The 22,485-nt window shown below is 41.9% G+C and overlaps 1 protein-coding gene across 1 annotated transcript in view; it reads left to right on the top strand.

Moving 5' to 3' along the window:
* The window catches only part of LOC112572347 (metabotropic glutamate receptor 8-like), an 80,749-nt gene extending 58,627 nt beyond the window's left edge, over positions 1–22,122 (top strand). The window contains exons 3-11 of the mRNA XM_025251974.1: positions 5,743–5,959; positions 6,163–6,263; positions 6,444–6,633; positions 10,210–10,335; positions 10,554–10,754; positions 11,157–11,283; positions 11,673–11,832; positions 12,347–13,129; positions 14,527–22,122. Coding sequence (XP_025107759.1) covers positions 5,743–5,959; positions 6,163–6,263; positions 6,444–6,633; positions 10,210–10,335; positions 10,554–10,754; positions 11,157–11,283; positions 11,673–11,832; positions 12,347–13,129; positions 14,527–14,895 — 2,274 coding nt within the window. The 3' untranslated portion in view covers positions 14,896–22,122. The remainder of the gene's footprint in view (positions 1–5,742; positions 5,960–6,162; positions 6,264–6,443; positions 6,634–10,209; positions 10,336–10,553; positions 10,755–11,156; positions 11,284–11,672; positions 11,833–12,346; positions 13,130–14,526) is intronic.
* Positions 22,123–22,485: the final 363 nt, after the last annotated feature.

The following is a 22,485-nucleotide window of genomic DNA, read 5'->3' as shown; positions in this document are numbered from 1 at the left end:
TGATTTTCTGCGACTCTTGGGTGATCTTCACAGGAAGAAAACATGTCAGTGGACAAGCGTGGGCACAGGTCAACGACCACTCACTTCTACGAAACAAATTCATCTAACTTAATGAGAAAAAGACGACAGAACAAAATAAAATAGAAATAGGAAAAGTTTTTCTTTTTAAAGAACATGGCGCCGCTGTCGTGGAATGTGAAATTTGAAATTCGAAGCAAGGAGAAAGCGCTTCCTGTCTATAGGGATAGAGACAGGAACAAGTGCACTTCACAGAAGATAGGGTCATCGTACGTTGAATACCTCGTTCTTTCCAGCAGTCAATCACTCCAGTTTTTCAAACTACAGATTTCAAAAATGGAGTAAACAAAAACATTTTGTCATAGACTTGTTGGATGTTAAGAGCCACTAAGGATAAAAATGGAAGAAAACATTTAACCTTTGACCTTCTGACTTTGAACTTTCCTTCTAAGAAAGAGAAAATATTAAACAGTCAAAAACATTTTTATTGTCTATTTTTGTGCAACAAAGATAGAATTTTTCTTTGTTGGGAGCTCACATAAACAATGAACTAAACAACATGCAATCGCATCCCCCTAACAGATACATCCTTTACTGCATCAAAATCTCTTCAATTACCGGTAGTCTCAATTGTTTACAAAACTAATTATAAAGTGAAAAATAAAAATATCACCAACAACATCAACAACAGCGCTCATTTTCAGTTTCTTTCCTCTCAGGACGTAAATAGCCACAATAAATAAATAAATAAAAAAATATAAAAAAAACTTTAATGAAGCAGATGTTTAGTCTTGGCTAACCACTAGACTTCCAGGGTCAGCAGTGGCGACAACCTTTCCAGCCTCAGCAGCGAAGGAGTCAATAGAGAGGAGGCGACACTGTGCACCAGCTAGTCGGGGGGCCGATAATTTGGACGGTTCACTTTGAACGAGGACGGATTGAAGACCAGGTCGATGGCGGCGGTAAATTACGGGTTTGGGAAGAGAGCCGGGTATGTGTTTGAGCTCGGCGGTAATTTTCCATGGGGTAGAAAGGAAACTCGCCATGCACACAGGCGGAGTCCATGGACCTCGGTAAGTCTGGGTCTGTCACGAAGGACGTGCTCACATCCAGCCAGCCTCTTAAATGCATTTCCTGAAGAAGTTGGGTCAAGGATGGACAGAAGCGCCTGGCGTCCCCTGTGCGACACAGATTCCTGGAAAGCTTTTAATTATTTATTTTTTCTTTTTATTCTTTTCTGTTCGTTATATCCCTCTCTTTTGATTACTATTCGCCTGCTGACTGCTGTCCAATACCGTCTCCTATTTTTCAGTTAACCTCTTTATCTTTTATATCTCTAAATGTACCGCATTTTTCAACATTTAAAAACGCGCAGCGACAGGATGTAGTCGAGAAGGATGCAACAACATGAACGATGTTCACCAGAGAAGAGCACCATAAAATGTGGATATACCTACATATAAACAAATAACAAAGAGACTATTTATTTCGCTGCTTTATTTTTGGACAGCTTCTTTACCCGTTTAGTTCTATCCTTCATTCCTCTTTCCGTCCGTCTATCTATTTATTGAACCATCCGGGCATCTCGCGATCTTCAGACAATTATTCTCGCCATCTGATTATGACAAGGCAACTTGCCCGTGAAAATCTGTATGACATATTGAAAAAAAAAACTTTGATCGGTGTTGTCCAACAATGATGAAGTAGGCATCACCGTGGCATGGAGCCCTAAGGCAGAAATATTCTCCCTGAATAACACGCACCAGGCAAAGATTGTGCGAACAAAAAGTCCCTCGCTCATCCACATGACCACTCCAGTAAAGCAGAGTGTTCGGAACTGGCAGACCTTCTTCACTTGAGCCCGAATAAATCAACGACAAGCTGCTATTTTTTCCCTTCACCACCTCCAGGCAAGATTTCTCTCCGACACCAAGGCCCCTGGATGTTCTCTAAGGGCTCAGAGATCTTATTGGCGGGTGGGTAGGGAAGCCCTCCTTCACACGGGTGTCACTTGAGGTGAAAAAACATTTTGATCATCCTCCACATTTCAGCCAAACATTAAGAAACTTTTTCTATTTTTAGTTGAGGTTAGGTTAGCCACACAAAGACCTGTTTGTGTTTATCTGTTGTCGATTCTATCCCTGCCCTTAAAACACATGTTTCTGAAAGCAGGGGAAGAGCTTGAGCAGACATTCGATCATTTCCAGCGCCCTCGTCTTTGCACTAAGGCCTGTGGTCCGCCTCCTCATGACAAGCACACCCTGGCCTTCTCCACCTGCTTTTCCCAAACATCTTTTGAGACATGTGTACTATCACTCTCCTCCTTTTCTTTTTTTGTGCCAAAAAAAAAGAAGAAAAAAAGAAAAAAAAAAGAAAACATATATTGGCTAAACTTTCTGAGAGGCTGATGAAGTGGAAACTAATTGCTTCTCCTCTATTTCGGTTTTGTGAGTGATTGCCCCCCAGTTCTTGATTGCTATTCTACTAGACAGCTGGTTGTGGGTTTTCCCCCTGTACTCCAGATCGTGTATATTTATTTCTCTTTCGTGTTTCATTGTTTGCGCCAGTGTTGTCTGTAGAGCAGATCATTTGTGATCCTTTTGTCACCTGGTGATATTCAGGATTAAAATTACAATGAGATGAAACCATATTCAAGCATAAGTGAAAAATATTTGATCTTTATATTTCAAGACACAAAATTAATGTAATCATCAAGAGGGGGCGACATAATTTCCGAGGAGTGAGCTGAGATGGAGGGTCGGCTTCCACCGGTCTTTAGGTGCGGTCATGTGAGATGACAGAACGATGCCCTGGAGGCAGACGCACGGGAGCACAAGGAAAGAGCATCTGGCAACCCTGTGCTTGTTTTTTTGCGGCCACATTTTTTTTTTCGATAAAAATCAATTCCATTTTACTGTCTAATTTTAGACACGTGATTGGATGGACTGAAGCGAGCTTGCTGTTCGAACTGCGCTCAACGGAATGCTAATCTTGTCTTTGTTCTTCTCTTCTTTTTTTTTTTTGTCTTCTTACCTCCCAGACTATGTGTCTACCTGTCTACCTGCTCGCTTACTTGTCTATCTCTCTCTTTGCCTTCCTACCTCCCAAACTATGTGTCTACCTGTCTACGCTTACCTATTTACCTACATACGTTCATGTCTATCAACCTGTCTACTTGTCTGTCTGATTGTCTGCCTTGCTGTCTATGCAGGTGTCTATTTGTAAGTCTACCTGTCTATATGACTACCTGCCTATATTATAGACAGGTGATGGAGACTACAGGGATGTAGACACCAGCTGACCAGGTATTACTGACGATGACTGTAATGATAGAGAATACAACAGTCGAAGGTGGAGGACGATGAAGCCCTGTTGATCCGGTCCCAGACCAGTCCTCCACCACGATGTCAGCGCATGATCCCTTCGGAGGTCAACAGCAGGGAATCGATGAATGTTCTGAATGCTCCCCGTGAAACGGAACGAAGAAATTAAAAAAAAAATGTCCGGCATTCAAAGATCAAACGCGTGTTTAAAGGTGCCGCGATGTGTGAGCCGCATAGGAATTATTCATTTCATACTTTGTCTGTGTATGTGTGTGTGTGTGTTTCATTCTACCTATCCATCAAATTTTCACACATAAAAATCCACACATACATAAAGGCGCGTGCACACACACAAAGTCACTTCTGCGACAAATGAGAACAAAATCGTGAGAGGAAGAAAAAGAAAAAAAAATTAAGACGACGAGAGACACACTACTCCTTCAATTCGAAATGTTTTTTCTTGCACACTGAGAACAGTTAAGAAGTTTCTGCGGTGTAAAATCTGACTCTATCATTTTCTTTTCTTGTTTTCCTTTCTTTGCCTCCGCAGCGAGAGGAAGAAGCCCAGCATGTGAACTTTCCTTTGTATGAAGCATTCTCTACACCAGTTTTCACATTGCACTGGCTTCAACACCGAGGGATTTCAATTCTTGTCTTACACCCAGAACTGCTTTTTCCCTCCAGTCCAGCCATCGAGAGGCAAAATTGCGGAGGAACTTGTGAGGGTTGCATCACACTCTGTGTCCGACATTTTGTGGGCGTCGCAGCACGTGACATACACCGGCTAATCAACTTATTTCACATTAAACAATCATGAGCGGGAACTGGCTTTGATTTTTAAATTATTGCACAGCAATTAAAGGAAAAAGTTACAAGTGTTTTCTTGTGTTTTGAAACATAACATCCTTTGGCAGCTTGCTGTCACGCGAAAGGTCAGTGACCTTTGCATTGTTATCGTTTTGATGATCACGTGGTTTGACAAGCTTCTTGTAGGGCCTTCTGGGTGAGTGTTAACCATGTTTTATATTACCGTTGTGTAAAATCTTTCTTAATGAGGTCACATTTCACCAAGGGTAACTGGTTAACCCTTACCGGGGATGGAAAGACAGAAGAAGACGTTCGTCGGTTCCTACGTTAGAAAAAAAACATTGTCAGAGAAAACATTCAATCTCCTTTAATAGGGAACATATATTACCCCCAAGAGAAGAATCTAGACCATGTTCAGTGCACTGTAAGAGAGGAGCAGCCGAACAAATCTCCGAAACTAGAGAGCAGCGGGTGGCAGACCCCAGCCCGGTATTTTATTGTATCAGTGAGTCATGCTCACTCCGCACGGAAACACGTGACCGCAGGTCAGACCGATGGCGAGGATACGATGTTGTTTGGAGAGTTTCCTTTTCTTTTCGACTCAAACAGAAGAATTTCTTGCCAGGTCTGAGAAAGAAAGACAGACAGGCAACCAAATGGATAAACAAGACTAGAAGGCCGAGCTGTAATCGGAGACAAATGGGATGGACTGTCCAAGAGGAAGGTGAAAGCAGTTACATAAATACTAGTTTAGAGTGGAACGAACAGCCAGCCATAATTCGATCATGTCAGCCGATCTGTGAAAATGGAATTCATTGCAGCATCACTGTTCAGTTCTCGCAATAAAAGCGAAGTCGAGGTACGAGAAAACTTTAAAGAACAAACCCATCTTCTGCTTCTTCGCTTGTCTCGAGTCCTCTCAAACTTTCTCTCTCTTTCACTTTTTCTCTCCTTCTCTCTTCTCACTTTCTCGGTGCAGCTTTCGAATCCGAGCAAGGCAGTTTGACAGCTGAGGGTGTTGTTGAGGGCAGAAAAGGCAAAGGAAGAGTAAATCTCTTTTGAAACGCGGCTGACGGGTGGACAGGAGTGAGAGAGAGACTGAATGATGAGAAAACAGACCGGCGGGCTGACGGGGTGGATGAACGGCTCGTGCATTGTCGGGTGCTGCCTTACAGATGAGAAAGATGTAAACACAGAATATGGCATTCTGTCAATCAGGGAAAAATAGACAGATAGATGGCGCGGCCGATGGATGCATGTTAGAAAGGATGTGACGTGGCTGTGCAATCTCGCACGCATGCGCACACAGAGACAAATCATTCACGTTTGCAAGAAGAGAGAGAGAGAAATAAAGACAAAACGGTAAAGAAACAAGAAGAAGAAAATGATTGGAGAAGAAGTGGAAAAGTAAAAATAAACAAAAAACAATCAAAAAAGCAAAGAAAAAACAGGCAGCCATGGAGGGGAAGCTGTACCTTCTGTTAAATAAACAGAGGCCATAGAATCTTCCACTCGTCCCCCTGTATGTTCATTGTATATTCCACAGGTCAGCTGGTCATAGGTCACAGTACTCATCGCCATCTCCTCGTTTCAGATCCCACAGATCAGCTACGCCTCCACCAGCGTCGACCTCAGCGACAAAACTCGCTTCGAGTATTTTTCCCGGGTGCTTCCACCCGACACGTACCAGGCGCAGGCCATGGTGGACATCGCCAAGGAGCTGCAGTGGAACTACGTCAACACCATCGCGGAGGCGGGTACCTATGGAGAGAAGGGGATCGAAGCTTTCAAAGAAGCCGCCAAAAATTCCGGTGAGTGGTGTCCCGGGGTGGGGACATCTACACAGTGTATGATGGGATAGCGACTGGGATTACTTAGCTTTCATTTATCTTTGTAACATTCTGTGTGTGTGTGGATATGTAGGTACGTGTGCATTGTTTTGACAAGATATATATATAAAGGTAGGTGTTTGAAACTATATGTATGTGTAGATTTGTGTTCAACCCATGTGCAGGTGTCTGTTTGGCCAAATCCAGAATAATTCCTCGCAACGCAGACGGAAAGGCGTATGAAGACATTATTAATGACCTCCTGGAGAGCACCAACTCGGCCAAGGTAGGTCACAGATTGCTTGGTTCCCTGTTTGGGTCACGACGGCGACAACGATGAATAATGATGACAATGATGTATGACAATGACGATGCTAAAAATACTTGATAATGAAGACGACGACAGCGATGACGATAATGACAAAAGTGTTTTTGGTGATGCTTCTCTCTCGTGACCGTGTTTCAGGTGGGTGTGATGTTTGCTGACGAGGACAACTCCCGTCGCTTGCTGAAGGCGCTGATCCGACTGAACAGGACGCAGGAGCTGACCCTGGTGGCCAGCGACAGTTGGGGGGCCAAAGTTCACCCCGTCACCGGCCTGGAGGCGGCGGCCGTGGGCACCATCACCATCCTGTCCAAGCGTAAAGACATCAAAGGTGCGAGCACTCCCGCCCCCGCGAGGTGACGAATGTCTGTGACCGGTGGTCGCTTCCGGCGATGGTTCCAATCCATTGCTTGCCATGATTTCCTGATGATTGATTGTAATGATTGCTTCTTGCGGGTGCACAAGGGAGGGAATTTATCCTAACTCTGTGTGTTCCTTATCACGTGTCGGGTTTATTTAACAGCTTTGTACTCACCTCTATTATTATTATTGAGGTATCCGCGCCATGAGTCGGTCTATGGCCTGCATCCCAGTGTTTACAGGACCTGCTTCTAGAGATCCAGTCGCTGAGTGCCTCTTTCTGGACCTTAATGATCCCCAGCTACGGGTACGCGATTATCGATAGTTACTTCCCCTAAGCTGCTCTTTGTCTCCAGAAATTACCATTATGGCTTTGTCTGAATAGCGGGCATTGATCAATGGAGGCAGGCCAGTGAAACGCACCAAGAAATAGCTAGGTCATCCCCACACTGGACGCCGGCAGAAGGTAGGAGGATACAGCAGAAAGGAAACAGTACTTCAAGAACAGACACCTTCTCATGGAGTATTTGGGAGAAGAATACAGAAATTTAATAATTAAAAAGGGTACAGCACTCTCCCTCTCCCTCTCTATCTCTCACACAGAATCCACAAGTTCCAGGAAACAACTCACTCTAAGGAGGCCATCCTTCCATTCCTTCCTTTTCCACTTCCTCTCTATCCTTTTCGTCCTCTCCTACTTGTCCGGTGGGGAAACAGGTTAGCATGTACCACCAGGTAAGTAAAGAAGGTATGAATGAATACAGGAAGGAATAAATCAAGGAACGAACAATGAAGGAAGGAAGAATGGAATATCCGAGGTTTCGATCTCGTCTGAGACAATATTTTTCTTTGCAGTTGGCGTCTGCATTGCCGTGATATAGTTTAATCTGCGGGAGGGAACGACGCAGTAACAATTGTCACTCCCCTCCTCCCACTTCTCCTTGCAATTCTTCTTGCCTTTCTTCCTTCCACTATTAGGGAGCAGTCATTATCGCAAGGGTGTACTTGGGTCACGTCCCCGTCATTAAGCAGCATTGGCACATTTGACAGCGAACAGGTTAACCTCCATCTAAAGTCGCCCATTGCGCATGATTGCACCCAGTGGAAAGAAGCCATCTTGCTATTGGTATTCAGCAAGGATGATAATCATGACATCAGAAATATCAATTTTTTATCCGAGGGAAAGGAAGGAGAGAAAGAGAGAGAGAGAAGGGAGGGCGGGTGACCGTTGAACGAGGAAGACGAAGGTTAAGTGCTTATTAGCCTCGCTTTCAGACATTGCGTGCGAGACTCTGTGGTGCCATTGGAAGCAGATTCTGTCTAGAATTATTTAGAACTGTCTAGAACTTCCCGGTTCAAGCCTCACTGCCTTTACGGGTCTTTTTAGCGTAATTCCCCTTGGACCGTTACTTCTTCAAACCTCCGGCTTGGCGCTGAAAGCGTGCGATTTAAAAATTTATTGTAAAATACCGATTTCTTCCTTTCAGCATAATTCCATAAACTTAAAAAAAGCTTCTTGGATGTTAAGGAGCAGTAAATCTTGCAGCACGCGTTTACAGAATCTTGACTTATTACAGCCCGCGTATCGAGGGCGAATCAACGAAAGCTAAATTCAAGTACTGAGCAAATCCATCATAGGCTCACGAAAAGAAAAACGAAGAAAACAAAAATAAATTCAACAAAAGCAGCAACAAAACTAGTCCTGAATTTAAATTAAACAATTTCAACTCCCAAGATATACCTAAATTATTATTGTTAAACAAAATTTATTTTGAATGAATTTCCCCGGGAATTGATTCATGTATCATTATGATCAAAAACAAAACAACCGACCAATCAGATCGATCATAAGATGGCGGTTTGATCAGATGGACGAGAGTTATATCTTTTTGTCCTCGACATAGGTCCTATCTAGCTGTTGATGAAAGACTTGAATGAGTTGAATGAATCATGGTTAAACAATCTTCCATAGCTTGATACTGGCATTACTCCACAGAATCGAGGACCACACCGGTTCTTGGAGAGATATGGTGGGTTACTTTAACAATATCATTTCGTAATAAATAAAATTAAAATTGTAAAAATAAAATTGTAAAAATAAAATTGAGAGGAGGGTAAACTTTATTTCATGATATGGACAAAATATGTCCCAGTGTTCATAGAAAAATATTTTCTAATAGCTTACTATCAAGTTTCTAGAAAATACGCCTTTAAAACTCGATCTCATTTGCAAGTAGAGATGGGTGAGTAAACGGATCATGCCTACCTCTGTCGAAAATCGACTTACCTATCTCTTGTCTACTTGTCTGTGTGCTCAAAGCATACGCGCATGCAAACACACAAGAAAATAATTTCCTGTATAACCCAGCATGTGACCCAGCGAGGCAGCTCAGGGCCGTTGATGAGGTCCAGCACACCTCACAGACATAAATGATTCATTAGCTCTTGCATAACTAGTTCCTTGTATTGTGTAAGGTCTTTTATTCCTTCCTCCATTCACCGGCTGTCGTACAGGTTCACCTGCCTTTCCTTGCCGTTATGCAACTTTCTTCTAGTCCCGCAATGTTGTAGTAGTCTTGACATTGTACGACAGTGTTGTTGACCTGCTTGGTGATGTCCCTGGAGAACGGAGGATGGTTGTTCACCAGATTTATGGAAATAGTACGAGCTTGACCCAGTCATTAAAAACTTGCACCCCACTAGGCCCTTAATAATAATAATAATAATAATAATAATAATAATAATAATAATAATAATAATAATAATAATAATAATAATAATAATAATAAAAAATTGAGTTCCTGACATGATTTAATTTGATATTTTTTGAGCTTTTTACCGTTCTTCAGACTCAAAACGCAAATACTGTCATAGTCATGCACCACACCGCGAATGTCTTATAAGGCTAACAACATATTGAGGTCCCATCAGGACCAGAGTTGTGAAGCGAGAGTAAGTCGTTGCCCAGGGGAACCCAAGAAAAAAACGTCTTATTACTTTCGTAGTAAAAAATGACTTCCTGACCCCGCGGGCACTACTTGATGTCTGTGTTGCCCCCAGGGTAGCTTTGTCGCCAAATTTTAACTTCGGGTTTAGACGTAAAACACCTGCGGGGTCTGGACACCACTTTAGAACTTTGAAAACAAGACACTTGTCCTCGAGCAACGACTTACCCTCGTTTCATAACTGCCGTTCCCGATGATAATGAAGTTGAACAATTTTGTCGTAGCGTCGTCATGTCGTTGTGTGTTTGTAGTGATGGTGGTGTTAGCATAACTACTGAGCTGCCAATCGGATAAAAGTATAGCATATATATAATTCCTAATTATGCACTATACATACTTGACAGTGATAATAAACATAAAGATGCTTGTACAACGACAAAACATCCTCCAGAGCGACGTAGACGTTAACGTGACGTAGAACTGTAGGGAAAGTCACGAGGTGCGAAGAGAAGCCATTGTCTTTTCTCAGTTACCGATATCGCGAGATTTGACGAGTGCAGTCACGGTTCTTTTGCATGTGTGTATGTGTGTGTGTCTTTCAGAGTTTGACGATTATTTCTTAAACCTCACCTTGGACAACAATAAAAGGAATCCCTGGTTTCCAGAATACTGGGAGGAGACATTCAACTGCAGCATCCGCGGCAACGGCAAACGAAAGAAATGCACAGGTGTGTCGTTAGTGCTGAATATTTTGTGCTGATCGTTTTACCTATCACAGTTACTTACAACAAAGACGATGACGACGATGATGACGATGATGAGGGTTGGAAAGTGAGGGAATTTTATCACTAATTTCAAACTACATCCCAATCACAGCAGTTCGGAACCTGACATTACACACCTTGTAACGTTTGTTCAAACCGGTGACGTCTGTGCCCTCCCCCAGGTCAGGAAAGTCTGCGTGACGTGCCAGGGTACAAGCAGGAGGGTCTGGTGCAGTTTGTCATCGACTCGGTCTTCGCCCTGGCGCATGCTGTTCAGGACATGTTGTCTGTTCACTGCAAGAATGGCTTCCCGAGATGCCCCTACCTGCGGCGGTTGTCTGGAGAAGATTTCCTAGGATTCATCCGAAATGTCTCCTTCACAGGTATTCAGTCTGTGGGATCTGGGGTCTCGTTCCTGATGTTTCACTTACTCTGATTTAGTTGTGGGGTCCTTTGTCTTGAGTTGTCAACAAGACAGGTCGCTTTGCCAATTAATGCTTTCATCAAAACTATTTGATAAATATTCTACAAAAATTTTGGTTTGGAGGATACTGAGGTTAGTAACAGGTAAGAAGTATAGCTGCATGACCAGCCTTTCAGAACGGATTGTGGTTAGGTTTCGAAGTACCACCGCTGTATTACTAACTGAAAGGCAGCTCCTACACCTTCCAAAGGACCAGATCTTGTAGTTTTGGATGTTGATACCATACTTTATCTAAGCAACAATAAACGATACAACTGCCCAGAGTATGAAATGATCTCACTTTCTGTTTGTCTTGTTTCAGGTATAAGCGGAGATGCCGTGCAGTTTAATGCCAACGGCGATGGTCTGGGCAGGTATGACATCTATCAGTTCCAGCAGATGCCAGACAAGTCCTTTGACTACACCTTGGTGGGAGAATGGACGGACAGGTGAGAATTTTCCCTACCAACAGTTGGTTCTCTGTTTAATCACCGAACGCAATTTTTCAAAGTTTTTTTTTCCACAAAATTGATTTTTATTCCAAATATGCAGAATTCCTAAAATAACAATCTACGCAATTTATGTGACATTTTTAAAAGACATATTTTCCTACAATTCTATATTGTAGCAAGCTCACTGAGAGTTCTAAATTATATTATCAAATTAATTCACACCAAAGAATTATTATTAACAAATAGTCCAAGCAAGACAGATGCAGAATAGTTTAATTTTCACAAAACTTGTTAATCAAAGGACATGAGTATAGATAATCAACATTTTTAACCCGCACTGTGTTGCTAGATATTATGCAGTAACACTTGATATCCTTGGGTTCCAGGCTGAAACTAAATCTCAGTTTTCTTCAGTGGAAAAACGGGTCGTCTGGTCGGCCACCCGTGTCAATATGCAGCCACCCGTGTAAGTTTGGAGAGAGCAAACGGCGGAACAGTCAGTGTTGCTGGATGTGTGTGCCGTGCAAAGACAACGAGTACCTCAAGGTAAGGTGTGATGAACAGGATTACACTATGAGTAGGTAAAGATACTGTCTGTACGACAAGTTACAACATACATATTTCAAGGTAATGTCTAGGATGCGTTACAGCATGATTACCTCAAGATTACACTATATAGGGCAATGTAGTAACTCATGGTTATGTCCATAGGACATGTTACAGAAGAACTATATCGTGGTAATGGCTGTCAGACTCCGTTACAGTTCCAGTACCTCGAGGTAATGTGTGTAGGATGTATTACATCATGAGTAAGTACATCAAGGTGTTTCTGCAGACAGGCAATAGTTACAATATAAATATGGTAATGACTGTAGAAGATGTCACATCATTAGTACCTCAATGTAACATCCATAGGACACTGCTAAAATATATAATCGCTAGGTGTAGGTCATTGTAAATCTCAAAGTAATGCCTGTAATGCATTTTATCACCTTTAGATACTACTTTTTCTCGCTGTTTTCACCTGCTGCTCTCACTCACTGTTCTTGCTCCTCACCAGCTAGTGTCGCCCTATCAGGACGAGGAGACGTGCCAGTCGTGTGACGACAAGTCCAAGCCCAACCCCAACCGTACAGGGTGCGTGCGGCTGCCGGAGGTCTACATCGAGTTCAGCAGCCCGTGGTTCCTGCTACCAGCTGCCTTCTGCATCTTCGGCATGATCACCACCATCTTCGTCTTGGTCGTCTTCATCCGCTACAACCGCACTCCAGTCATCATGGCCTCGGGTCGCGAGCTGTGCTACCTGCTGTTGCTCGGCATCTTCATGTCCTACGCCACGGCCTTCGTCATGCTCGTCCGACCCTCGCCGGTCCTGTGCGCCATCCGGCGCCTCGGCATCGGCGTCTCGCTCTGCTTCATCTACGCGGCGCTGCTGACCAAGACCAACCGCATCTACCGCATCTTCAACGTCGGCATCAAAGCCATGGTCAAGCGGCCCAGCTACACGTCCCCGCGCTCGCAGATCCTCATCTGCACCTGCCTCGTGTCCGTGCAGGTGGTCGGGGGGCTGACGTGGCTGGGCTTCGAGAAGCCGGCCACCGAGTACCGCTTGCACGAGAAGGATTACTTGGCCATGGAGTGTCGGTCCAGTCAAGTGGCCACCATGATGTCGCTCTTCTACAACATGTTTCTCATCGTCCTGTGCACGGTGTACGCTTTCAAGACGCGCAAGATTCCGCAGAACTTTAACGAGGCCAAGTACATCGCTTTCACAATGTACAGCACGTGCATCGTGTGGTCGGCTTTCATCCCCATCTACTTCGGGGCCAACCACGACTTTCGGGTGAGTTCGCCGTGGTTAGAGAGCAGCGGTCATTGTTTTAAAATGTGCTTTTAGTATGTATCTGTGTGTGTGTGTGTGAGAGAGAGAGAGAGAGAAAGAGAGAGAAAGAGAGAGAAAGAGAGCGAGCGAGCTATAAACTATAGCTGGATAGCCAAAATCTAGCACCCGCTGAATATCATGAGTCACCATGATAGTCATGAGGTGGCACAAGCTTGCCTTTTTAAGGGATTTCCTAATTTTTGTAAACGTTATTGCATTATTTATATCCAGTTCCTGTGGATATTAGGATGTTTTAGTTTTTCCGGAGCTGAGATACTTAAAGTCTTGTTCCTCTTCAAGCTGATTCATTCCCTATTTTTAGTGAATATCAAAGGACATAGACCTCAAAAGATATCTTAAAATACTTGGATTTTGTAATATGTGCGTATAATTCCTCAGGATATTTTTCGGCGTTGATATTCCCACACCACAAAAACATATGTGGCGATACTTGAAAAAGTCATTAATTTCTTTAAAGACATAGCTCCCAAGAATCTAGCGACGTATGAACCTACAAAAAGTGGTCAAAGGGACAGAACTCGCCTTTACAGAGCACCCTAGCGGCCCAAGGGAGTTAATTCAGGACTACGCGTTGTGGGCCCGGTGTTCGTTACTTAGAAGTTGAATGACCGGTGGTGTAGAACGGCTTATTGTACCCTCTGACGTCACCCTAACCTGTGATACGAGGTGACGTCAGCTGATTTAAGTGCACAACTCTTTTTTTTCTTTTTTTTTTTTTTAGTCACTTGAACGTGAACTCTGTGCATATATTAACCCCTGGGGACAAATATGTAGACCGTTATTTATTTGCTCTGATAGATGAGACACCATATACTATCTGCAAAGAAGCATCTGTCATTGTTACCATAAAGCATTGTTCTCGTATTACTCTCGCTCAATCGCTTAAGCTTTCCTCCATCATGCACAGACCGTTATCCCTTTATTTCACCTCCCTCCTTCGCACCCCCTCCCTAAGCCTCTCTTCCGAACTGAAAGAGGTAGAGAGAAGTATTAGAAGACATCCACCAACGCTTAGGTAACGTCTGTCAGGGGAGAGGGGGGCCCTAGCTTTAATTTTCTTAGTTCTCTTCGTCTATTAACTCGTTATCGGGAATCTGTTGGAAAGTATACAGCACGCACCAGTCACGTGATATAGTCACGTGTACATGCACGTACGACAATATATCTTTTCCCTTCTTGTTTTTGTGTGTTTTTTTTTTCTTTTTATCCTTCCATGTTTATGTCTGATATGATCTCTAATTCTAAAATTTGAAGTATGTTAAAGCAGAAGGATGAATGAACAACACAACTGTGACAAAAATCTGAAGATTGTTTCGTCTGCTATGTTTTGTCACCAGATCGAAGTGACCTCCCTTTGCATGTGCGTGGCCATCAGCTCCACAGTTTCCTTGTTCTGCCTGTTCGCGCCCAAGGTCTACATCGTCCTCTTCCAGCCCCACAAGAATGTCCGTCAGGCCGCTAGTGCGTCACTGCCCAGCACGGCCTGCAAGACGTCACGCACCTACTACGGTGGTTCGGCGGGAGTGACGTACCCCGCGCAGAATGGCAGCGCTCTCAGACAGTCCTTGGAGTCCGAGTGCTGCCACGAAGAGGGCAGAGACCGTGTGGAGGTGGTGAATGCCTTTCCGGACAGTCTCGACGAGTTCTCGTGTGATGAGGGCGGTGAGATTGCGGACCCACCCCCGCCCTCAGCCGTCGACACTTGATCTGAGGGCTCGCTTTTAGTGCCAGGTACTCCCGCGCCTGAAACTCTGGACTAAAGGCTCGCTTTTAGTGTCAGGTGCTGTACGCCAGGAGGCGACTAAACGTTCGCTTTTAGTGCCGGGTACTCCACATACTCCACATAACTCCACATACTTCCCATACTCCACACCCGGAAATAAAGACTGACAACGCTGACGTTCGTATTTTCACAACTGGAAGTTTTTTGATGCTATAGAGGTCGTTCTTCACGTTCACCAGTCTTTATTTGTAATATAAATGAAAGAATGGAAAAAAGAAAGAAAGATGAAACTCATGACAAGTCCTTTGCTGATACATTTTGGCGCCAGGGCGGTGTGGTTCGGCACAGCATCTAGTTCATTGTCGTGTCAGTGCAGACGTGCAACCAATGTGTTCATTGTGTTTTGATGTGCTTGATTTGCTTCATCAAGCCACCTTGGTGCTTCTAGTAAGTAAACTAGTAGACCATTGTCTCCATTTGTTTGGTCTTGAACCTGCACCCCTAGAACAATTTACCTAGAGAATATAGGTGCACATGCGACAAATCATTGCTGTGATCACATTACTGTTGAAGGATGCAGTTTGAATGATTAAATAAGTTTTTATCGGTATTTAAAACTTTTCAAATGATGTCTTACTAGAAGTACATTAACAAAGACTTTCTGGCTAAAGTGAAGTGAAATATGTGATTGATGGTGAGAAAAATACAAAACTTTTATAGCATGTTTAATTGTTAAACATGAATACACAAATCTTAAATTGTTAATGTTTCAACTACAATTTAAAAAATCATTCTCTTTTAGCACATCCATGGAGAAGGAAATTAGGAAATAACAAAGGAAATTTAAAAAACCCACAAATGTTCGGTTCAGCTGAACATTTCTTTCACTGGTCGCAGGATCCAATGTTATTCACTGATAAAGCGGCTGCAGATAAAGGGAAAGAACACTGTTGACGTCGGCAACGTGCAGTAGCGATAGTTAGCTCCCTTCACCGCTCCTCAGCTTCACACGGCAGTTTCTTGGATTTTTGCGTCTCCTTTTGATAATTATGGGTGCTCGAGGTTATTTGATTTTCGATGAATCTCTGTTTTTAGTTTCTATGTATTTGGGATCGGGTTGGGAGGGGTTGCCTCTCACTGCTTTCACAAAAGTATTAATAGTCCACGAGACATTTTTTAGCGTGTGTATATATAACTGGGGTGTGTGCGTGTGCGTGCGTTCGTCTTTGTATGCTTATCGTACCCCAGAAAAAAAGTGAAACCATTTATGGGGGGAGCTCAACGCAGATCCTTAGTGCCTATCCGCCCCCGATCGATGGTCTTTCATGTGCGCTTTCACAGCTAACCACTCCCTCCCCCTCGTCCTGCCCTCCACTCACGCATTCCACGTCCCTCCACAGCCTCGATCTGCACCGCGTCACCATTTGATCCTTATAATGGATGACAATCATCGCAGTTATTAGCCGGCTTTTGGGTGTAAACCCGTTTTATAATTTTTTATTTATTTATTTATTTATTTTTAACCACCGACACTCCTGAAAACGTGCATTCAGCCGCGGAGACAAACGCTTATCATCAACTTTCGGTAGTTGCCGATGATAAATGTTTGTTTCGTGTTGCATAATGGCTCGTTTTTGGCTCAGTGTGATGTCCTCAGGGATGGAGGTCATGACCTCCAGTGTGTGTTCACATCCTCCCACTCTAGAGAGGAGTCCGTTTCCGATCCTTTCTTGCCATCGCTTGTGAAATTATAACGCATAGACTTGTTGATCATTCCTCCACTGACTCAAACCCTCAGGACTGGCTTTGTGGTGGCAAGAGAACCCTGGTCTCATGCGGAGGGATTTGAATAACAGTGGAATGCTCCTGTACAAAGACTGCTAACTTTTGAACTAAATATTATGGCATCCGAAGGGGAGAAAGACAATGAGTCTTGTATAAGACGATGAAAAACCATTTAACACTGAAATAGGGGGAGAGGGGCCATGAGTGAAGGCGAGGGTCTTTAAAGGGTTTGTAAATTAATGCCAGATAATGTGTACACCAGTTTGACTGCAGTTTGTCAGCTGGTCACATAGGTATGTCGTTACACACAACTCTTTGAATGTCAAGCCTGTCATGGTTCAAAAGGAATCAAAGCTGCAGAGTTAGAGAAATATTTTGTTTCCATGCAATATATATATATATCTTTTTCTGTACACTAACGAAATTTTGCATGTCTTTCCTGCATTTTATCTGCTTGTCTGTTCTTGTGTTTGTCAGTCTCTCTATGTATATATATCTTGACACAGTGTACCAAAAAAGTAGGTATAAAATACTAATTGGGCCATGTTGAAACAGGCTTGATCTGACAATAATAATTTTGTCATATGAATCTATGTACTCTGTGTGTGTGTGTGAGAGAGAAAGAGAGAGATAGAGAGAGAGATACATCATCAACATCTCGGAATCTGCTACTGTGTCCAGAGTCAAGTACTATGCTGTACATATAAAACTTAAACTGTTACCAATACATGTTATGTATATCACAATGTAGATAAAAAAAAACCCAGTCCATCAAAGAACTGTGCACCTGTACTATATTTCTTGGGGGAGTATAGAAGTAGGAGAATTACATTATTGTTGGAGGCGCAGAGTTTGATCTCATAAATTAAAATATTTATATTCGCTGTCCTTTAATATGACTTTAAAAGTTGAGTGTGTACATTTTTTATTCATTCATGACTTTAGGTTAACAGTATTTATTATAACTATTTACATGTGTAATACGTCTTTATGAATACAAGTGTTGTTTCCTAAACTGAAACAAGACTTTTTTTGCTCAAGTCCTAGTCTTCATCTTGCTGACCGGCCAGGGCAGGTCCTTCAGAACTGTTCCCTGCACGCCGCCAATGTGTAGTTACTTGTTCCTACAGTAGGGAGACAGTGTGTGTGTGTGCCCGCTTGTGTGTGTCTATGTGCTTGATGAAGGCAATGATGAGAAGAACATGAGTGCGTCTGTGTGGGTCAGTCTGTGTTACCTGTCCCAACTGAACCTTCTTAACCAGACACACTACAGAACATGAGACTGTATTTATGGTCGTCATTTCAAAAGATGTCCCAAATATAGTCCCATTTTCGACACTTTATTCTGTCTTGTAAAGAAGATTCTTATAAGGACGAGTGGGAAACTGGCAATTTTTTCTGACTGGGTAAAAGCGCATGATACTATTTTCCTAAAGCTAAGTAAATAGCATCCTTTCGTCTTCGAGATACCCGCCTACAAAATCTTCATGCTCAGAAAAAAGCACAAAATCTTGATAGCAAGTTTCTACACAGATATGCCTAATCATATGTTCCAAGCTCTCCTATTGTCTGAACCCTTGACAAAGTAAACATATTTATGCATTGTCCTGACGACTGTGATGCTGATCTCTTTCTGCGCTCAGTATTTTTTTTAAGGACGCGTATCTCGAGAACGAAATAGCACGATTCTCCTAGTTTTGCGAAAGTAGTATCTTGCCTTTATCTTTACCCAATCTTTAAAAAGACAACTTGCACCCCACTAGGCCTTTAAACAATGCACCCATTCTGTTGGCTGTTTGGTGTCATGTTTAGTGATAGTGCTCTGATTTGGTGTAATAACTCATCTCTGTCTGTCTCGCAGTATTTGCAGAGTAGACTGCAAGTCAGCCCAAAAGCTGTACAGCACATTTTTGGGTCGCTCCGGAAGAAAACGGGTCATCTCAGATAGTCTTTCTGCTCGCCAGACCGCAAACTGATCTCACGCACGTGACGCTAGCCTCACAGCAGCTCAGAAAATCTCTTTTGTGACAGAGGAACTAACAGTTCATTCTGCAAGATCATTTATTCTGATATCTATGAGCTTGCTTTGTCGCAGGTCCTATTATTATTATTATTATTATTATTATTATTATTATTATTATTATTATTATTATTATTATTCACGCTAGAGCTATATTAACACTGTCTTCGTGGTAAAAGGTTGGTCCACACGTTAGAGTTTCTACTCTGTCTACACGCTACAACTATTTTAAGACTGTCTACATCATAGAACTACTAACACTGTTTACACTAGAATTGCATTTTCTACACTCGTAGTCGAGCTGGCCTACATGACTATCTTGCTGCAAGATTCACCCACAAGGACGGTAGAAAACAAAATTAATTTTTTTTTTTTTGTTTCATTCCGTAAAAGGGAGATAATGTTTGTAGGTAGTGCAGGAAGAGTTACTAGTCTTGTCTGTCGCTTTCTTTGTGTTGTGTTTTGTAACAGTTGCCTAGTTTTTACCACATCGTGTGCTCAAAATACCGTAAAGGCTTTCTTAGTGCTACTTTTATAGAGCAGAACATAATGCATTTTTTAAAAAGTATTTAAAGTGGTTACTGGAACAACTTTCGCACGAAGTTCAAGTTCTGTTGACTGAGTAATAAAAAATGTATCAGTTTAGTGAATCCCTGTTTTGTATACATTTTAATGAAACCATTGAATACTTATGGGATAAAAATATAAAGATGAATAATTTTATTTTCTTTTGAATGCATATATAAGAAAGCTAGTCATATCCCCTAGACATTTTCTCGATTGTTACCACACCCCGTGAATCTGTACACATATAGCTGAACACCTTAATACTTTACAAATTCTGCCATAAACATAGTTTTTTTTTCACATGTTGAAATTATGCAGACTTAACATTTAAAGATTAAGCTTCAAGTGATTAGTTTTGTTTTCATATTGGATTTTTTTATTACTTTATAATGTACTTTTGTGTATTTATACCTAACCTTAGTATTTCTTAAGCACGTATATTCTTTAGCAATTAATTCTCATTATTTTAAAGCAAAACTACCGTCAATTTTATTGATTATGTTCCATAACAATTTTTCTAGACATTAACTTTATTCATAAATCCCTTGAGGGATCTACAGATATCGACATTACATACATAATAGCAGTTCACCACTCCAATTTCCTCATAAACAGCACGCATAAAAGTTAGTTTTGTGTATATAGAAATAATACTGACATTAAAGCTAATGGTAGCAATCTTGTTAATAATACTAGTCTAGCATTAACATGACTAAAACCAGATAAATTTCACCAAAAGCACTCTTAGAAAATCCGTGTGACCGCCGATGTACATCGGTGATATGGACAGAAAATAGAAACATGAAATCGGATGATAGATCGTGAACTTTACATAAAAATCTTATAGGATGTCATGGTAAAACATTTTGGAGGTGTAGGCAAAAAGCAAAGATAACACTACCCCATAGTTTTAGACCAGAGATGCTAAGGGGTCCTTTACACATGCGCAAACGGCTGGACTGGGCGGATAGCAAACCCGGAGGTAGGCTGCAGAAAGAGAAGTCGCTAGTTAGTGTTAACAGGTAATGATAACCACAGGTGTCCATCCGAATTATTATCACAAGCTCCACAATCTCAAAAGCTTCAGAATTCTAACTCCGAAATCGTTTTCTCTACTTTTGTTCTTCTGTCTCTTTTTTTCTAACCCAGATTGTCTTCTTATGTTTTCATTCCTTATTTGTATTACTTCCAATTCTAGCACCGTACCTCTAGACTAAGTCGACAGCCCTTAACATCCGTCCACTAGTCCTGTCAATGTGAATGACAGTCTGACGGCCACGATTCCCTGCGTGTCATCAGTTTGCTGGTCGCTGTAACACTGATTAGTGTGTTGTTTGTACTTCACAAACTCCTCAGTTCCTGTTTTATCATATAACTATATTATGCTGCGGACACAGGTTGCTTATTTTAAGTCTCTTCTGTTACATTAATCTTCCACAGTCCTGGCCAAGATTCATAATTTAAGTAAGACACGATTGATGGTTTAAACGCTACATAGAGACAAACAATTCCCAATATGTTTATGTTCCAGTCTGTAAATAAAGCGAGATGAAAAGACTGTTATAATAATTACATACACACAAGCTTGTGACAAAGTGATATGTGAGGCTATGAATACAGTATTTTTAATATACCTGTAAGTTGTGTGACATAGTATAGTGTAGTCTGATCTCTTTAAGCTTTTCTTGTGGTAAAAATTTTGAAAAAATTTCTGTTACGATTCTTTATCTTCTGTAATGTTTTTCGTGATGCAAGAATGATTACCGGGCAGGGGGACGGATGTTCAAAAAGATGTTTGCTATGTTTTTCCTAAGTGTAAATTGCGGTGAAACAGCTTATGATTTCGTGGAAAATATTTGCGCTGAGCGGCAATCTGTGAAACTTTTGCTGATTATTCACCTAAAACCTCATCCTCTTCAACCTTCATCATCACCATCCTAAAGACCTTTCTGATCATCGGATGCTTTTGATAAAGTGAAGTTAAACTTAATGTTCTTGCTATTGCTTTGAGTGGTAGTTCTTTAGCTGTTTGATTTTCCAAAGTAAAGGGCAGGTAAATGTTTTATTCCCAACGGCATAGTAATGATCATCGTGTGGTTGAGGCCTAGGCTACCTCTACAACCCGTCTATACCCTCCCCGTGCTGCAAAAAACAAAAAGTCCCCACAGGAATGTGTTAATGTTTATCATCTTAATGATCTCAAACCGTGTTTTATCAAATACCGATGTTTATTATTTATACTTGCTGGTTTTTGGTGCGAAAGCGCATCATGACTGTTCTCTTCCAAGATAAGATTGTGTATTCATATTCACTGTCCAGTGTCTGAGAAGTGGCAACGAACGTCCTCTCACTGGAACTGGACAATATGGAAAGAGATGATATTATGGAAAAAGAAACTGAATGTCGTTTGACGAGGGCCTTAAAGAAGCTTTCGTCGCAGACTCGTGAATTCCTATTACAAACTCTTGCTAACTCTCGCCACAGATTCTCGTGGATTCTCGTCACAGACAATCAAGGAACATCACTTCGTGCTTGCCTCTAGCTCGTGTTGCGAGTTTTCTGCGCATGCGTAAGGACATGGCAGACATCCTGCACGTACCTACCTACAGTGTGTCCTCTGTGTGTGTGTGTGTGTTTACACGTATATTGTCAGTGTGTATGTCAATCATCTAGTTTTATGCTTGTGCGTAGGCTCATCCGTGTGCATAATTCCTCTGTGCGTGAGTGCGTCGTACGTAAGGTTGTGTTTTCAAGAGTCGTGAATGTCTGATGATGAATCGTCAGGAATTATTTCACATCCTGACGCATTTGCTTAGAGAATAAAAACAAGAAACACCATTGAGTCTGTATTCATTGTGTCTGTCAGTGACTTTTAAAAGGACCACAATCAAGAAAGAACACACATACACAAAACCCGCCAACCCCGCAATTAAAGTTTTGTCTGGAGTAAAATAATAAAGGATGCCAAAGTAAAATGTCTCCAGTCAAAGAATATAATAAAGGACTCTAAAACAACTTTTACGTAGTCAAAGAAAGTAGCAAACACAGCACTACAGTAAAATGTATCAAGTGAAAGAACTTATTAAAACTAAAGTAAAATGTATCCACTTAAAAAATATATTAAAGAACACTAAAGCAAAAAGTATCAACTTTAAGAACATAACGCAGCACGCTAAACTAAAATATATCACGTTCAAGAAT

The sequence above is a fragment of the Pomacea canaliculata genome, linkage group LG9, assembly GCF_003073045.1.
Source record: "Pomacea canaliculata isolate SZHN2017 linkage group LG9, ASM307304v1, whole genome shotgun sequence".
Lineage (NCBI taxonomy): Eukaryota > Metazoa > Mollusca > Gastropoda > Architaenioglossa > Ampullariidae > Pomacea > Pomacea canaliculata.
The sequence above is the reverse complement of the archived record's forward strand: the minus strand, read 5'-3'. Positions and strand labels throughout refer to the sequence as shown.